Source organism: Aedes albopictus, chromosome 3 (genome assembly GCF_035046485.1).
Source record: "Aedes albopictus strain Foshan chromosome 3, AalbF5, whole genome shotgun sequence".
NCBI classification, from domain to species: Eukaryota; Metazoa; Arthropoda; class Insecta; order Diptera; family Culicidae; genus Aedes; species Aedes albopictus.
This window is the reverse complement of record NC_085138.1, coordinates 115,614,439-115,627,367: the sequence shown is the minus strand read 5'-3', so window position 1 is coordinate 115,627,367 and position 12,929 is coordinate 115,614,439. Positions and strand designations below refer to the sequence as shown.

Below are 12,929 nucleotides of genomic sequence, written 5' to 3'. Positions count from 1 at the left end.
GAGAGAGAGAGAGAGAGAGAGAGAGAGAGAGAGAGAGAGAGAGAGAGAGTATCACTCCTATTTCAGCACTTCTTTTTCGATTCTTATTTCTAACAATCATCGAGCGCAACAGTAGTGGTGTTGCCTTTTTACATTTGTTCTATAAACAAACAAACAAAAATAGCACCTTTTTGTCTCGCTTAACCAACGTAAACATTTCAAGATTATTATTCATTTAAAAGCAATTCAAGCAGTAGACTACTCTGTTTTGCTAAATAACAATGAAACTTGTCTCAATATTACGAAAAACACCGAATTTTATGTGTAATAAGCTAAAAATGATCGAATACTCTTGTATGCTCTTCCGCTGTTGATGTTTGCAAGCAGCAGCAGTGTTGGCGGACAGTGCGGAGGAGATTTCACAAATAAAAATTATTTGCTTTTATTACTATCGTAAGTGATTCAAAGTACAACAATAACCATTCGAATATAATCGATAAATTTGAGCTGACCATTTCAATGATTTTGAAGGATTTTATTGATGAATTGGCCCGCAAGATCGACATCACTGCGTTCAATGATCGATGATTGTGCGCCGGACGGCACCGTCGCGTCGCGCTGCTGCCGTCGTCATTGTACTGTGGTGGGTGGTAAACATTGCCATCGAACTCTTGGTTCGGTAGAGACAAATTTGAATAATTTTCAAGTTTGAGTGAAAATATTTCTTTGTGGTATAGATAGTTCGAAAGAGAGTTTTAATTGGAATAGTGTGTTCTATATTTCTTTTCAAAATATCTTGCGTGAAGTGGAGAATTTTAGAAAAAAAGGTAAGCGTCGATTTTCTTACGTAAATGTATTAGTGCAATACTGTGTAAAGTTGAATTTGAATGATGATTCTGAAGAAGCCATTTTTTGATGACACCTTTGCCTTAAAACTACAAGTGTAGTTCCCTACACACCGAGGGGGTGAGAGTGGGTCAAGCGAAACGAATTTGTTCCGCATTGACAACAAAGCAACCTAATAAAGTATGGGTCAAGGTTGATACTACTTATCAATTATATATTCAAGCTTTTTTCGATGATTTACCAAAATTTAACTAATTGTTCTATAAACCGAATTTTTCAACAGAAACTAGACAATTTGTTAAAAACTTAGAGCAAGTTACAGCAGCACTTGTTAAAATGGGTCCCCATGTCTAACTGGTTCATAAATCCAACATACAATCTTAGCCCAGTTCAAGAAAAGAGGCTTCATATTAAACATTGAACCACCGTGCGCTGCGCTTTTCCAGCCGGTGATGCTTTCACTACCAAGTCCAGCCAGCCCACCAGGTAGGACTAGCGCAAGGCGGCCCATGCTTGGACTAGCCAACCAACCCAGCCGTCTCGACGGCTGATGGTGGGCAGGCAGACCGATTCTTGAGTCTTGAGTTAGTTTTTCCTCGGCCATTGGCGCGGTTAAACCGTTCTTTTCGTGACTAGCCACAATAACATCGTATGTGCGCGTGCGCCGCGTTCACCTCCTGATAATCGCGTCCATCGTCGTCGATCGATAGATATGGCCCTGCTCATCACGTTGGCCCTCCTGGGTGGGATCTGGTTGGCGTTGTACATCTACTGCCGGATACGGTTCGGGTTTGCGCGGAACATTCCGGAAGTGGAACCGCTTAGGTTTTTCTTCGGAAATGGGTTGGACTTTGCGCAGAAGAATTCGTACGAGATTTTCGTCAGCATCAACAGGGTGTTCCGGGAGTATAAGCGCATTTTCAAAATCAGTTTCGGGCCGATTAAGGTGATCTGTCCGACGCATCCGGATTTGATCCAGAAGGTGTTGTGCAACAGTGCCAGCATGGACAAGCCGTACGTGTACGATTTCACGCGGATGGGATCCGGGCTGCTGACTGCGCCATGTAGGTGGAGCCTTTTTTATCGATTGCGTTTTGGAGCACGCTTGGTGGCGGGATGTGGTTGATGAAAATTACACTGCTATGTTGATGTGATAAGGGACTGACATTCGAGGACAATAATAAGTACGTTTTCGTGTTTTGGTGATATTTGTTTTGAAATCGTTCCGCATCAAGTGGTGATGAAATTACTGCGGAATGTTTGCAGTTATGAAACATGAGGCATTTAGCAAGCTTATGGCTGCATTGAAGGTATTCGACGTGACGTGATCAATTGTAATCAATTCTTACAGTCAATGTTTCCAGAAAAAGTGATATGTCCCACAATAGCACTAATGTGAATCAACAAGACTCATGTCTGTAAGAATGTGAATTCAAAAAGCAACAGGAGTGATAAGAGCTGAATAGAAAAAAATGTGACTATGCACTTATTCAGAGGAAAATGACATTCAACCATGTCTATTTTGAGAAAAAGTAGTATAAGTTAAAATGAATCCAATAAAAGATTTGATAAACTTTTTTGATGATGATGAACTTAGGCGTGTAAGTGGACTTGTAAGTTAAAGGAAAATCGGGTTAAGTAGTTTTCCTTTTAATTCCACTAAGAATTTGCATCCTTTGACAGATACGTATTTCGACCTAAACTGTAAGGTCGAGTCAAGTACGAGACTCTGAAGACGACCTTACAGTTGAGGTCGAAATACATATCTGTCAACAGTACTTAACCCGATTTTCTTTTTGCAAACTTTTTTGTTTCAATTTTACCGGTTTTACAATGCTCAGCAAAGCTATAGATAAGGGTGGCCCTCACTTATATGAAATATATTTTTTTTGAAAAATGCCTTACCTCATGAATCGGTTGTTCTGGACTCCCAGAAGGTACGTTCAAAATTTGAGCAAAATCAATTAAGCCTAAAGGGGCGCTCAAAGTGCTTGAAGTTTGTATGGAAAAACTTGGGCAAATGTATGCAGGTATTTTAAGTTTTCGATTTTTTGCCGCTAGGTGCCGCTATAAGCGTTTAATCATAGTACCCTTTGGTATTATTGTAGGTGACTATATGTCAAATAACTTTATCGAAGACCGCATAGTGATCCGACGCCTACGAGAAAATTTATACCCTAGGCAACGTGAGGCGGAGTATGTATAGGTGAATTCGGAACACCCCCAATTGTAGAGGCGCTAAGTGAGATAAGGGGCCGTCCATATACCACGTGGACAGCTTAGAGGGGGAGGGGGTTAGCGAAAAATCCACGCTTGTCCATGGAGAGGGGGGTGGGGGTTCGTCAAATGTCCACGTGGACAACATTGACACATAAATTAGGAAACAAGAATCTACAAACGAAACAAATTATGTCGCATTATTGATGAGATTCTCTTCAGCAGTTCTTTCATACATATTATTATACATTAACTTTTAGTTGTAAGTTACTTCTTCAAGGAAAAAAAATCATGGTATTGATTCACAGACTTATTTGTTTTAAATTATCAGAATTTCTAATTACTTAGTTTTCTTCACCGAGGAATATTCATGAGATTTGAAATGGAGTGTAGACCATGCAATTGTTGGTGCTTCAGGCAGAAAATTTTCATTGAAGTTCTGTATGGATTTTTCGAAATTTTTTTTTTGTGTTTTTTTTTATGTGTATTTTAACTTATGCTAATTCTACACTTATTTTTCGAAATTTCATATCAACTTTTTAAACTACTTTCAAAGTATATGAAGGGATTTGCAGGCTTATCTCAAAAACTTTTTTTGTATGTTTCTTTAAAATTTGAGATGTTTCTAATGGACATTGAAGTTTAACCGCAGCAATTCAATTTAGTTGCTTGTCTTGCTTTTTGTAAGAATCCAAATAATATAATATTATCTCAACAAAACTCTAATATTTAAAACTACCTTATCTCAACAAACAATCAGACAATCATAGATTGAACAAACATTATAAAAACCACCGTCTTCAACCAGAGGCTGTACAGACTAAACATTTAACAATCACTTAAATTAGGCGATGGACATTACACGAAAAACACACAATGAAAAATTTTCCATTTGACGAAAAAATTTTCACCATCTGGAGCAAGAATTGAGCCCACACTGTCACAAACATTAGGCTCAATTGAAAACAATGTTGAAAACTTGTAGGTACCTATTTTGTGCTACTTGTTTGTATTCTATGTTAAAGCTATAGAATATTTATATTTTATAAAGTGTTCAATTATATTTAAGACATTTTTTACGAAGAAAAAAATACAATACTAAAAAAAAACTTTCAAAATTATTTTTTTTATTTATTTTAGAAATATGATAAAAAACATTTTTTTCGGATGTCCACGTGGACATTGGGGGAGGGGGGTAGGGGTCAATGAAAAGTCCACGCTTGTCCACGGGGAGGGGGGAGGGGGTCAAAAACATGAATTTTCTGTCCACGTGGTATATGGACGGCCCCTAAGGTGAAAATCATTTGTTTACATGAAAAAATCAATTTTTCGTTTTCAAAATTAACTCATATTTTGCCTTGGTGGTTGCTATTTTCCATTGGTAATGGCTTCTATTATCATCTCGATGCCCACGGTGACAGACACCGGATTGGCCAGCTAACAAAAAATCCGGAAGATTGCCCGCCGGAGGCATAGCAAGAGCTCCTCAAATTAATTACTTAAGTTGTTCGTAAGTACCTACCGGATCTAAGCGCATCTGAAAGAGAATTAGATTTTCTTTTCAGAAAGTGCTCGTTTGTTTCTCTACGATGCGGAATTCGATAAGAAAAAGTGAAAAAAGTGCACTTTGCCTATGCTGCGCCATGGCAAATTTTGGAAGAGACACGCTTTTCATAGGGTTCTCATTCCTGCCACCAGATGCGGAGGGATCGTTTGCTTCCGCAAGATTCACCTATTGAGATTTCATCATTGATATTATTCCTTTACATGCACTGGAAAAACAACTATAATGTCTAGCCTTATTTTATCTAGGGCATAACTTTTCTCGCAGGCGTCGGATCACTTTGCGGTCTTCGACAAACTTATAGCCACCTTCAGTAATACCAAAGGGTTTTATGATTAAAAGCTTACAGCGCCACCTAGCAGCAAAAATCAAAAACTTAAAATTTCTGCATACATTTGACCACGTTTTGCCATATGAACTTCAAGCACTTTGAGCGATCGCGCTGTTGTATTTTGTACAACACGTTGGAAAAGTCTCGCTTTTTGTACTCAACATAACCGTGGTGCTGACGATGGTGGTCAAAAAAACTACTACTGTGATACGTAGAGAAAGATTTTTTTTTGTCATAAAAAAAACTCTTGGCAAAAGTCTGGTGGAAGATCCAGGGAAAATTCCTGTGGATTCTTGGAAGAATTTCTGGCAGCAGTCTTTGAGAAATTTGTGCAGATTTTTTTGTTGGGATATCTGGCGGAATGCGGAAGGTATTTCTGGATTAATTCCAATAACAATTTCTGGAGGAATTGCTAGAGTAAATTTTGCTAGAGTAATTTCTGGAGGATTTTGTGGAGAAGTTCTTGAGAAAAATCTAAACAAAACCCTGAAAGTATTCTTGGAGCAATTCCAATAGCATTCCTGCAGGAATCGCTGGAGGAATTTGTGAAGGAATTTCTTTAGGACTTTATGGACAAACTCCTGGAGTAATTCCTGAAGTAATTCCAGAAGGAAATCCTTGAGGAATTTCCGGAAGAGTTCTTGGAGTACCCTGGAGCAATTTCTGTATGAGCCCTTGAGAAATTCCTTGAGAACTTTCTAGAGGGATTCTTTGACAAGTTCCTGGGGGTATTTTTGGAGTGATTTCTGGAATATTTCTTCAAGGAATTCTAGGAGAATTTCCTGGGGTATTCTTTGTCGGAATTCTTGGAAGATTTCTTAAATGGTTTTCTTTATGATTTTTTTTAGAAAACTTTCTGTATGAATTTCTGAAGGATTTCTAGGAGGAATTCACATAACATAAGTGGAACTCTGGCTCAAAAAGTTGATGCTTTTCCGAGTTCGTACGCTGGTATACAGGGCACCGAAATGTCAAATGCATTATAACATTATTGCCATACTATTTTTCAGCATGTATACCATTTTTCATTGCTGTGAAGTAAAACAAAGACCTCATAGATCTAGACTGGCAGCACGTGGAAATCTAAAACAGGACATAAATTGTAATAAAACTTTGTAAACTCAAGTCGAAAGTACGTTTTATGGCTTTAAATATGAAGAGAGATCGATATGTGGAACGTGGATATTTTATTTCGAAAATTTCAATGAATTTATAACAACATGAATAAGTGGATTTCCAGCAGCTAGTTTTGCGCATATCTCATATGCCAATCTTCATTCCTGTATTCTTTGCCAAAACTGGAATACTGGTTGGATCAGATGTTTTTTGTTTACCAAAAAAAGTGACAGTTCGACGCCTTTTATGAAAGATATAACAGTTTCGCGTGCTGGAAAAGGATACAACTTTTTCCTTCGCTCTGACCATGGAGTTCCACTTATGTTATGTGAGGAATTCATAGAGGTATTTCTCAATGAATTTCTGGGAGTATTCGTTGAGGAATGAAGGAGTTCCTAGACAAGTAATTTATGGAGGAATTCCTTTGGAAACTTCTGGAGAAATCCCTGAAGGAATTCGCGGTGGAATCCCTGGAGTGATTGCTGGAGGAATTTTCCAAGAATAACCTGGAGAAATTTCTGGGAGATTTCATGGGAGATTTCTTGAAGGAATTCTTTGAATAATTTCTGGAGGCATTTCTGGAGGATTCCCTGTAGCAACTCAACACTCAAAACATACCATTTGTGATTTCTGTGATTGGAAAAACTCCCTAAAAAAAAGCCTAATAGGGTAATTTGCCAATTGTTGCACGGCCTAAAACTCGCCTATTGTTGCACACTCCGTGCTTTTCTTATGGGGTGTGCAATAATTGTCGAATTTTTAGCCGTACAACAATTGGAGATTTACCCTAATATTTGAAAATCTCTTTTTCTATTGATAGTTAATCCGCTCTCAAACACATTTTACTTGAATTCATCTTTGTTTTGCTTCATGTCTGACAATTATATTCGGGGAGCATTCGCTACAATGAAAATGTGCTGAGATATACTGATTCAACGATCCATTCTTCAAAATACTCTGAAGATCATTTGTATGCCAGTGGACGCACAAATAACAACACAAAGAGATTCTCGTAATATTACGAGATACGACAGAAATAATCGCGAAAGATTTACACCGATAAAGTAAAGAGATAAATACAAGAGTAGAGCATGTAGAGCTTGAAGATCTCAAATCCAGAATAGTTTGGATGATCTAGATCACCAAGGGAATGTTGCTAAGTTATCAGAATTGAGGCTCTAAGAGTAGCGATTATTATATTTCGCGAGTATTCGGTGCAATAAAAATATCCAAAGATTTACAGATATTGCAAAACCCATACTTCAAAATACATTGGGGTTCATTTATATGTAAGTGGAAACCCAACATGTAACACATAGAGAAACTGGTAATATGCGGTGCAACAGACACAGTCGTGAAAGAATTATACCGACAGAATGAACAAAAACAAGAGTAGAGTCAGCAGACCTTGAAGGCCCTAATTCCAGAATACTTTGAAAGCCTGGAACATCTCATGAACGTAGCAAAAGCATTAGTTCAGTAGATCTTAAGAAAATAAATTCCATAGTAGTTTGGATGACCTAGAATACCCAATTCATGTACCATGAATTTTCTAGGGCTTTGAGGTTTTTTAAGTATCGTAGACTATGCTGTGTTCATCGTGTACAAAATTTGGTTTATAATGTTGGATTTGGGATGAAGTTATGTTAAAGTTGAACTTTTTTTGTTGGGATGAAAACTTCAGTAGACTATGATGGGTAGTGATACATTGCCTGTCAAGGATCAGTCAAAACTATTAATGATTAGTAAAACGATGATGTTTGAGCAAAACCATGTAGAATTTATAAAAAATACAAAAAAGCCACGTATTTTCGGCTCTCAGCAAAAGGGGGAAATGCAAAGAGAGGGTGGTACCATGCACTTCTTAGCACAACTATTCATCAACAAGACTCCAAGGTAAAATGTTTTAAAACAAAGAAAATGTTGCATTTCTACCAAAAGTAGATCGTCCCGTGCAAGCCCGTGCACAAGTGGGGTGGGGGATTTGGGTTGGGTGTTAAGCCCCCCCCCCCCCCATTACCCACGCTTCATACACTAGGTGCCCCTCCGCCTTTTGCCGAAATTGGGAAAACCCCCTCCCTTGGCGCCACTTCTGTGCACGGGCCTGGTCCCGGGTGTTTACGCACCGACAAACCTACGTGACACTCTGTGTCATAGGTTGTCAAGAAAATTGAATCCAAACCCGTATGGAAATCGTTACTCGTTTTGTCATTTTCGTCCTTCTGACAAAAGAAATCTCGAAGAAGATGTCATGAAACAGCGCAAAATTTTCCAGCTGATCGATGTAAACATAACATACACTCTTATTTCTGTCGCATCAATAGGAATAATAAATAACATTGCAATGGAACTGTTCAGTGTTATTCCTTCATATGATACAAGATAATCAATAGGTCACCTACTAAAATATCCCAATTAAAAAAAGTTTCAGCGGTTGAATTTGCTTTTCAACGTCTATATCGACATGTCTTCTTATTGCACAAAACATTAATACCGTCTACCTTTGACTATCACGCCGAGGACCTGGGATCGAATCCCACTCCCGACAAACTCACAAAATGTGAGTTCTTCCTTTGGAAGGGAAGTAAAGCGTGGGTCCCGAGATGAACTAGCCCAAGGCTAAAAATCTCATTAATACAGATAAAAAAAATACCGTCTACCCGCGTTGTTTTGCCTGCTTCTAATCTGAATACTTTTCAACTTGACCCCCGCTAATCTGTACGTCGTTTAAACTAAAAATGGTTCAAACGTCACTTTGCTCATGGAACGGGGTGAAACGGAACGCAGAATCAAAACAAAACAGCATATAAGGTTACTAGCAGTGTGTTTCTTGATGCTCACAGGGTTTCTAGAAGTTCAAATCAAAAAATAAACCCCGTTGGTTTGCATGAGGTGTCGTTCAAACCAACGGGGGTAGACGGGAGATGGTTATAACTTCGAAAAAAAGTAAAATAATTTGATATTTTAATGCTCCTGTTCTCACGTACACATAAAAATGAAGCAGTGTATATCATCGTACAGATGTAGCTAGTGATTGGAAGGAGGATCTCTTGCCAAGCAAAATTATGAAATGTATGTGAACGGGCACGTCGGTTTGTCGGTGGTTAACGGGTTAATATTTTCAGGTTTCGTCAAAATATTGTCAGTGCTTCATTTAGTGGTTCGATCAATGGACTACATGGATTTTGATAGAATCGTTTGTCAAAAATGCACAATAACAATTTTAATTTGCACGAAAACTTGTCCTGGGAATCTACCGAGTATTTTGTTTCCAAAACTCCTGTAGTCATATCTCCCGAAATTTTTACCAGTTTTCTAAATGAATGCTTGATTCCACCTTCAATGTATCAATTAATTCATCCATATAATTTTCACAAAATTTCCAATGGCACTTTCACACGATTCTCTTTTGGGAATTGCTATCGGGATTTAGGATTTTACTCTGAATTTCTTTCAGAACTCCTTCCGAAATGTCTCCTGGAATACCTCATAGGATCATTTCAATAAATTCTATGAAAATTGAAAATGCATTACCTTTCGGGATTTCTTTCGGATTTCTTCTAAAAATCCTTCACAGATACCAAAATGTCTGTTTTGTGGAGAATTTCTTCCGGAATTTACACTAAAATTTACTGTAAGATTCCTAGTATCTTGTAGTTATTTGGTTCCAGTCCAGTGGGAAGTCCAGCTGCAGCACACTAAAATCATCCTAGAACCCCGTAAAATTTCCGGCAATTATTCTGGGACCCCTGAATCTCTCTGAATTGCCCATAAAACTGCTTGGAACATCTTGAAAGGCTTCGGAAACCTCATAGAACCCTCTCAAACTTCTTCAAACCCTCTGAACTCTCTGTCAAATGCCATGCCCCTGGAAAATGTAATTTGTATACATAATACTCAGTGCCAACCACTTTTTTTTTTTTAAAGACACGGACACGTTCAATGCTTCCAGTGAGCTTTTTTCGCTCTTTGAAGGAAGCACGACACTAGACAACGGACTAGCATGCAACGCCCAGTGGCACAGCCGAAAACTTTTCCTGACAGCTGCGGCGGGAATCGAACCCACGCTCCTCAGCACGATGCTACTAAGAGCTTGGTGACCCTAGCCGCACGACCACAGAGCCGCACACTTTAACTTCCTTCTTTCAAAGCAAAATAGCTGTTTTTTACTTACTTCAGTGTTTGAAAGACGAAGTGATAAATAAACCACCCGACAATTTTTCTTCCCTTCTGTTGGTTCTGCTTCAATTACCATGTTTCACTTTGTTCTCTCGAAGAGTTGCAAAGGAATGATGTTGCAGGTTGCGTTGCCATAAAAATCAAGAGTTATGACACTATTCTGACAAAAAAATATTGCTTCCGAATGCTTCGCTTTCATTAACGTCGCTGAGCATCCTTTTTCTTTATTGCACTCTCGTATCGAACAGGGAAAGAGAATGAGTTCTTAGCATTTTGTGAAGCGTTATAGAGCACGTTGTTCACGGTTTGTTACATTCGTCGAGTGTAGCAATAGCCCAAGCTGAATATAGACCACTCAGTGACTCGCAATAAAATTCCTAACACTGGTTTACTTATTGGAGACCCCATCATATCAGTTAAATCGCATGCAAAATGGCCAAGATTTTTCCCAATTGAATCCCAAGAAATTGAAAGCTTCTAGAAAAAAGGATATAGGGTCTTGTACCATTTGGGCAGGTGTACCTATTTTGGGCACTTGCCGTTATAACTAAGTCAATTTCAAACCGATTGATTTGAGATTTTGTATAGAGTTAGATACTGTACGTGCCTAACTCTATACAAAGGTTCAAATCAATCCGCTTGAAATTGACTTAGTTATAGCGGCAAGTGCCCAAAATAGGAACACCTGCCCAAATGGTGCAAGACCCTATTACCATTTTTATGTTAAAATTTAATTGACCCAATTTCCAATGACAGTGCCGTACGTTTAAATTTATTTTTTAGAAAATGTTGCAACTTACAAGTTTACATACAAATATTTTGGGAAAGTTTAGCCTTAATCATGTATAAAGCGAGGTTTAAAGTTTCTCTGACATATTACCTTTTAAATGAGCCGTAGTTTATTTAAATCCGTCGCAAATTAGCTTCTTTAGTGGTGTTGAGATAATTCCATATTCTGAATCTGCATACCAAACTAAGTCGAAATCAAAATTTCCATGAATTTTGGTGCCCGGGAACCTATTTAAAAATCAATTTGAAGTTTGTATGGGAGCGATTTGTCGAATCACTCCTCGTCGCGTTTTGTACTGGGCGGAGCTGTCAAGCAGTTGCTCAGCTGTCAAAAGGTGATTTCAAAAAATCTCTTCATATTCAAGTTTAGGTACCAAAATTAAGTTCTAATAATCTGGAAAAAATCATAGTGACTCAGAAAATAAACTCTTTCAAAAAATCAATACATTTTTAAAATTTAAAAAAAAAAAACCACGGCTGGCGCCAGACGATACATCTGGGACAAATGTAGCTTAAGTATGCTGTGGGCTCATAATGACGATAGAACGGAGCAGCATTGTAAATTCCTTGAAGAAGGTGTAATATTGCGACAGAAACGTCGGATGAAAATTTAAGAATCCGTTTTTGAGCTATTCCTCCAAAATCCATTAAGGTTATCACGCCCAATTGTATGGGTGACCTTTTTGTAGATGTATAGGTGTGTGTTTGAAAGAAAACAAATACACATCAATACGCGTTGCTCACAATTATGGTATAAGATAAGTAAGCTTTCATATGTCGTCTCGAAAAAAAAAATAAATATGAGTGTTTGATCACGTTGGTTTTTGAGGTTAACTGGTAGAAGACAAACAAACGTTTACACGACGACTAACAACACTATAGTGTTTGTGTGGAAATGTCACTTATCCTTATAACCTCCAAACATAATTATCAACAGTCGTAAATCGAAGAATATATGGGCTCAAGAGGCCAAACTCTTGAGTACGTGTTGTATATGCTAAAATGAAAGAAAGTAGATGGAAGCCAGTCTTCATTAATAAGAAGGATCTGATAGCTTTAAACATATTTTCATGTAGATTATAAATAGGTATAAAGCTACTGTTTGAGCACTCTAGAAGTCCAATTCGAATTAGCCATCAGCACCGTGTCCTGATTCCGAATTGAAATTTACCCACCTCATTGCTACCAATTTGCTCCGTATTGCAAACCGTTTACAATCGTTTAACGCAATTTAATTGTTGCTACCTAGATGTAGCACACAGACAGTCAGTCAGCTTCTTAACAAGCCGACTGCGTGCAACCACATTTTGCCGGTCATGTTATTTTCCGGTGTAGGGGCACGCACGTAAAACCGCACATTATACCGGCTGAAGAAGCGTGAGCTTATTAGACGGGATTGGCATGCAATTGCTTGCACTATCGAAGCGTGGGGGTGTTCTTGCAGCAAGCGACAGAGGGTGACACGTTATAATTTCAATCTATTGAAACTATTATATTGCAGCTTGATGTGATGATGCGTTTGCTTGTGCATTTCTGGATAAATTTTGCTTTTTCAGTCGCTATGGGATATATTTGCATCATTAATCGTATTAACCTTACAGGTCAGGCTAAGGCCTGAGCGTCCTCTGCTGTACATAAGAGTCGTCTCCATTCTACTCGGCCCATGGCTGTGTGTCTCCAGTTCCGCACTCTGCGAAAGGTCCGCAGATCGTCCTCTACTTGATCGACCCACCTAGCTCGTTGCGCACCACGTCTTCTTGTACCGGTCGGATCACTCTCGAGAACCATTTTAGTTGGGTTGCTATCCGGCTTCTGATGACGTAACCCGCCCACCGTAGCATTCCGTTTTTCGCGCTGTGGACGAAAGTTGGTTCTCTCAGCAGCTGATGCGGCTCTTGGTTCACTCGT

General features: G+C 38.6%; 1 protein-coding gene across 1 annotated transcript in view; it reads left to right on the top strand.

Moving 5' to 3' along the window:
- Positions 1-1,375: 1,375 nt before the first annotated feature.
- The window catches only part of LOC109405771 (cytochrome P450 4c21-like), a 34,007-nt gene continuing 22,453 nt past the window's right edge, over positions 1,376-12,929 (top strand). Inside the window, exon 1 of the mRNA XM_062859052.1 lies at positions 1,376-1,889. Within this exon, the coding sequence (XP_062715036.1) occupies positions 1,538-1,889 (352 nt within the window). The 5' untranslated portion in view covers positions 1,376-1,537. The remainder of the gene's footprint in view (positions 1,890-12,929) is intronic.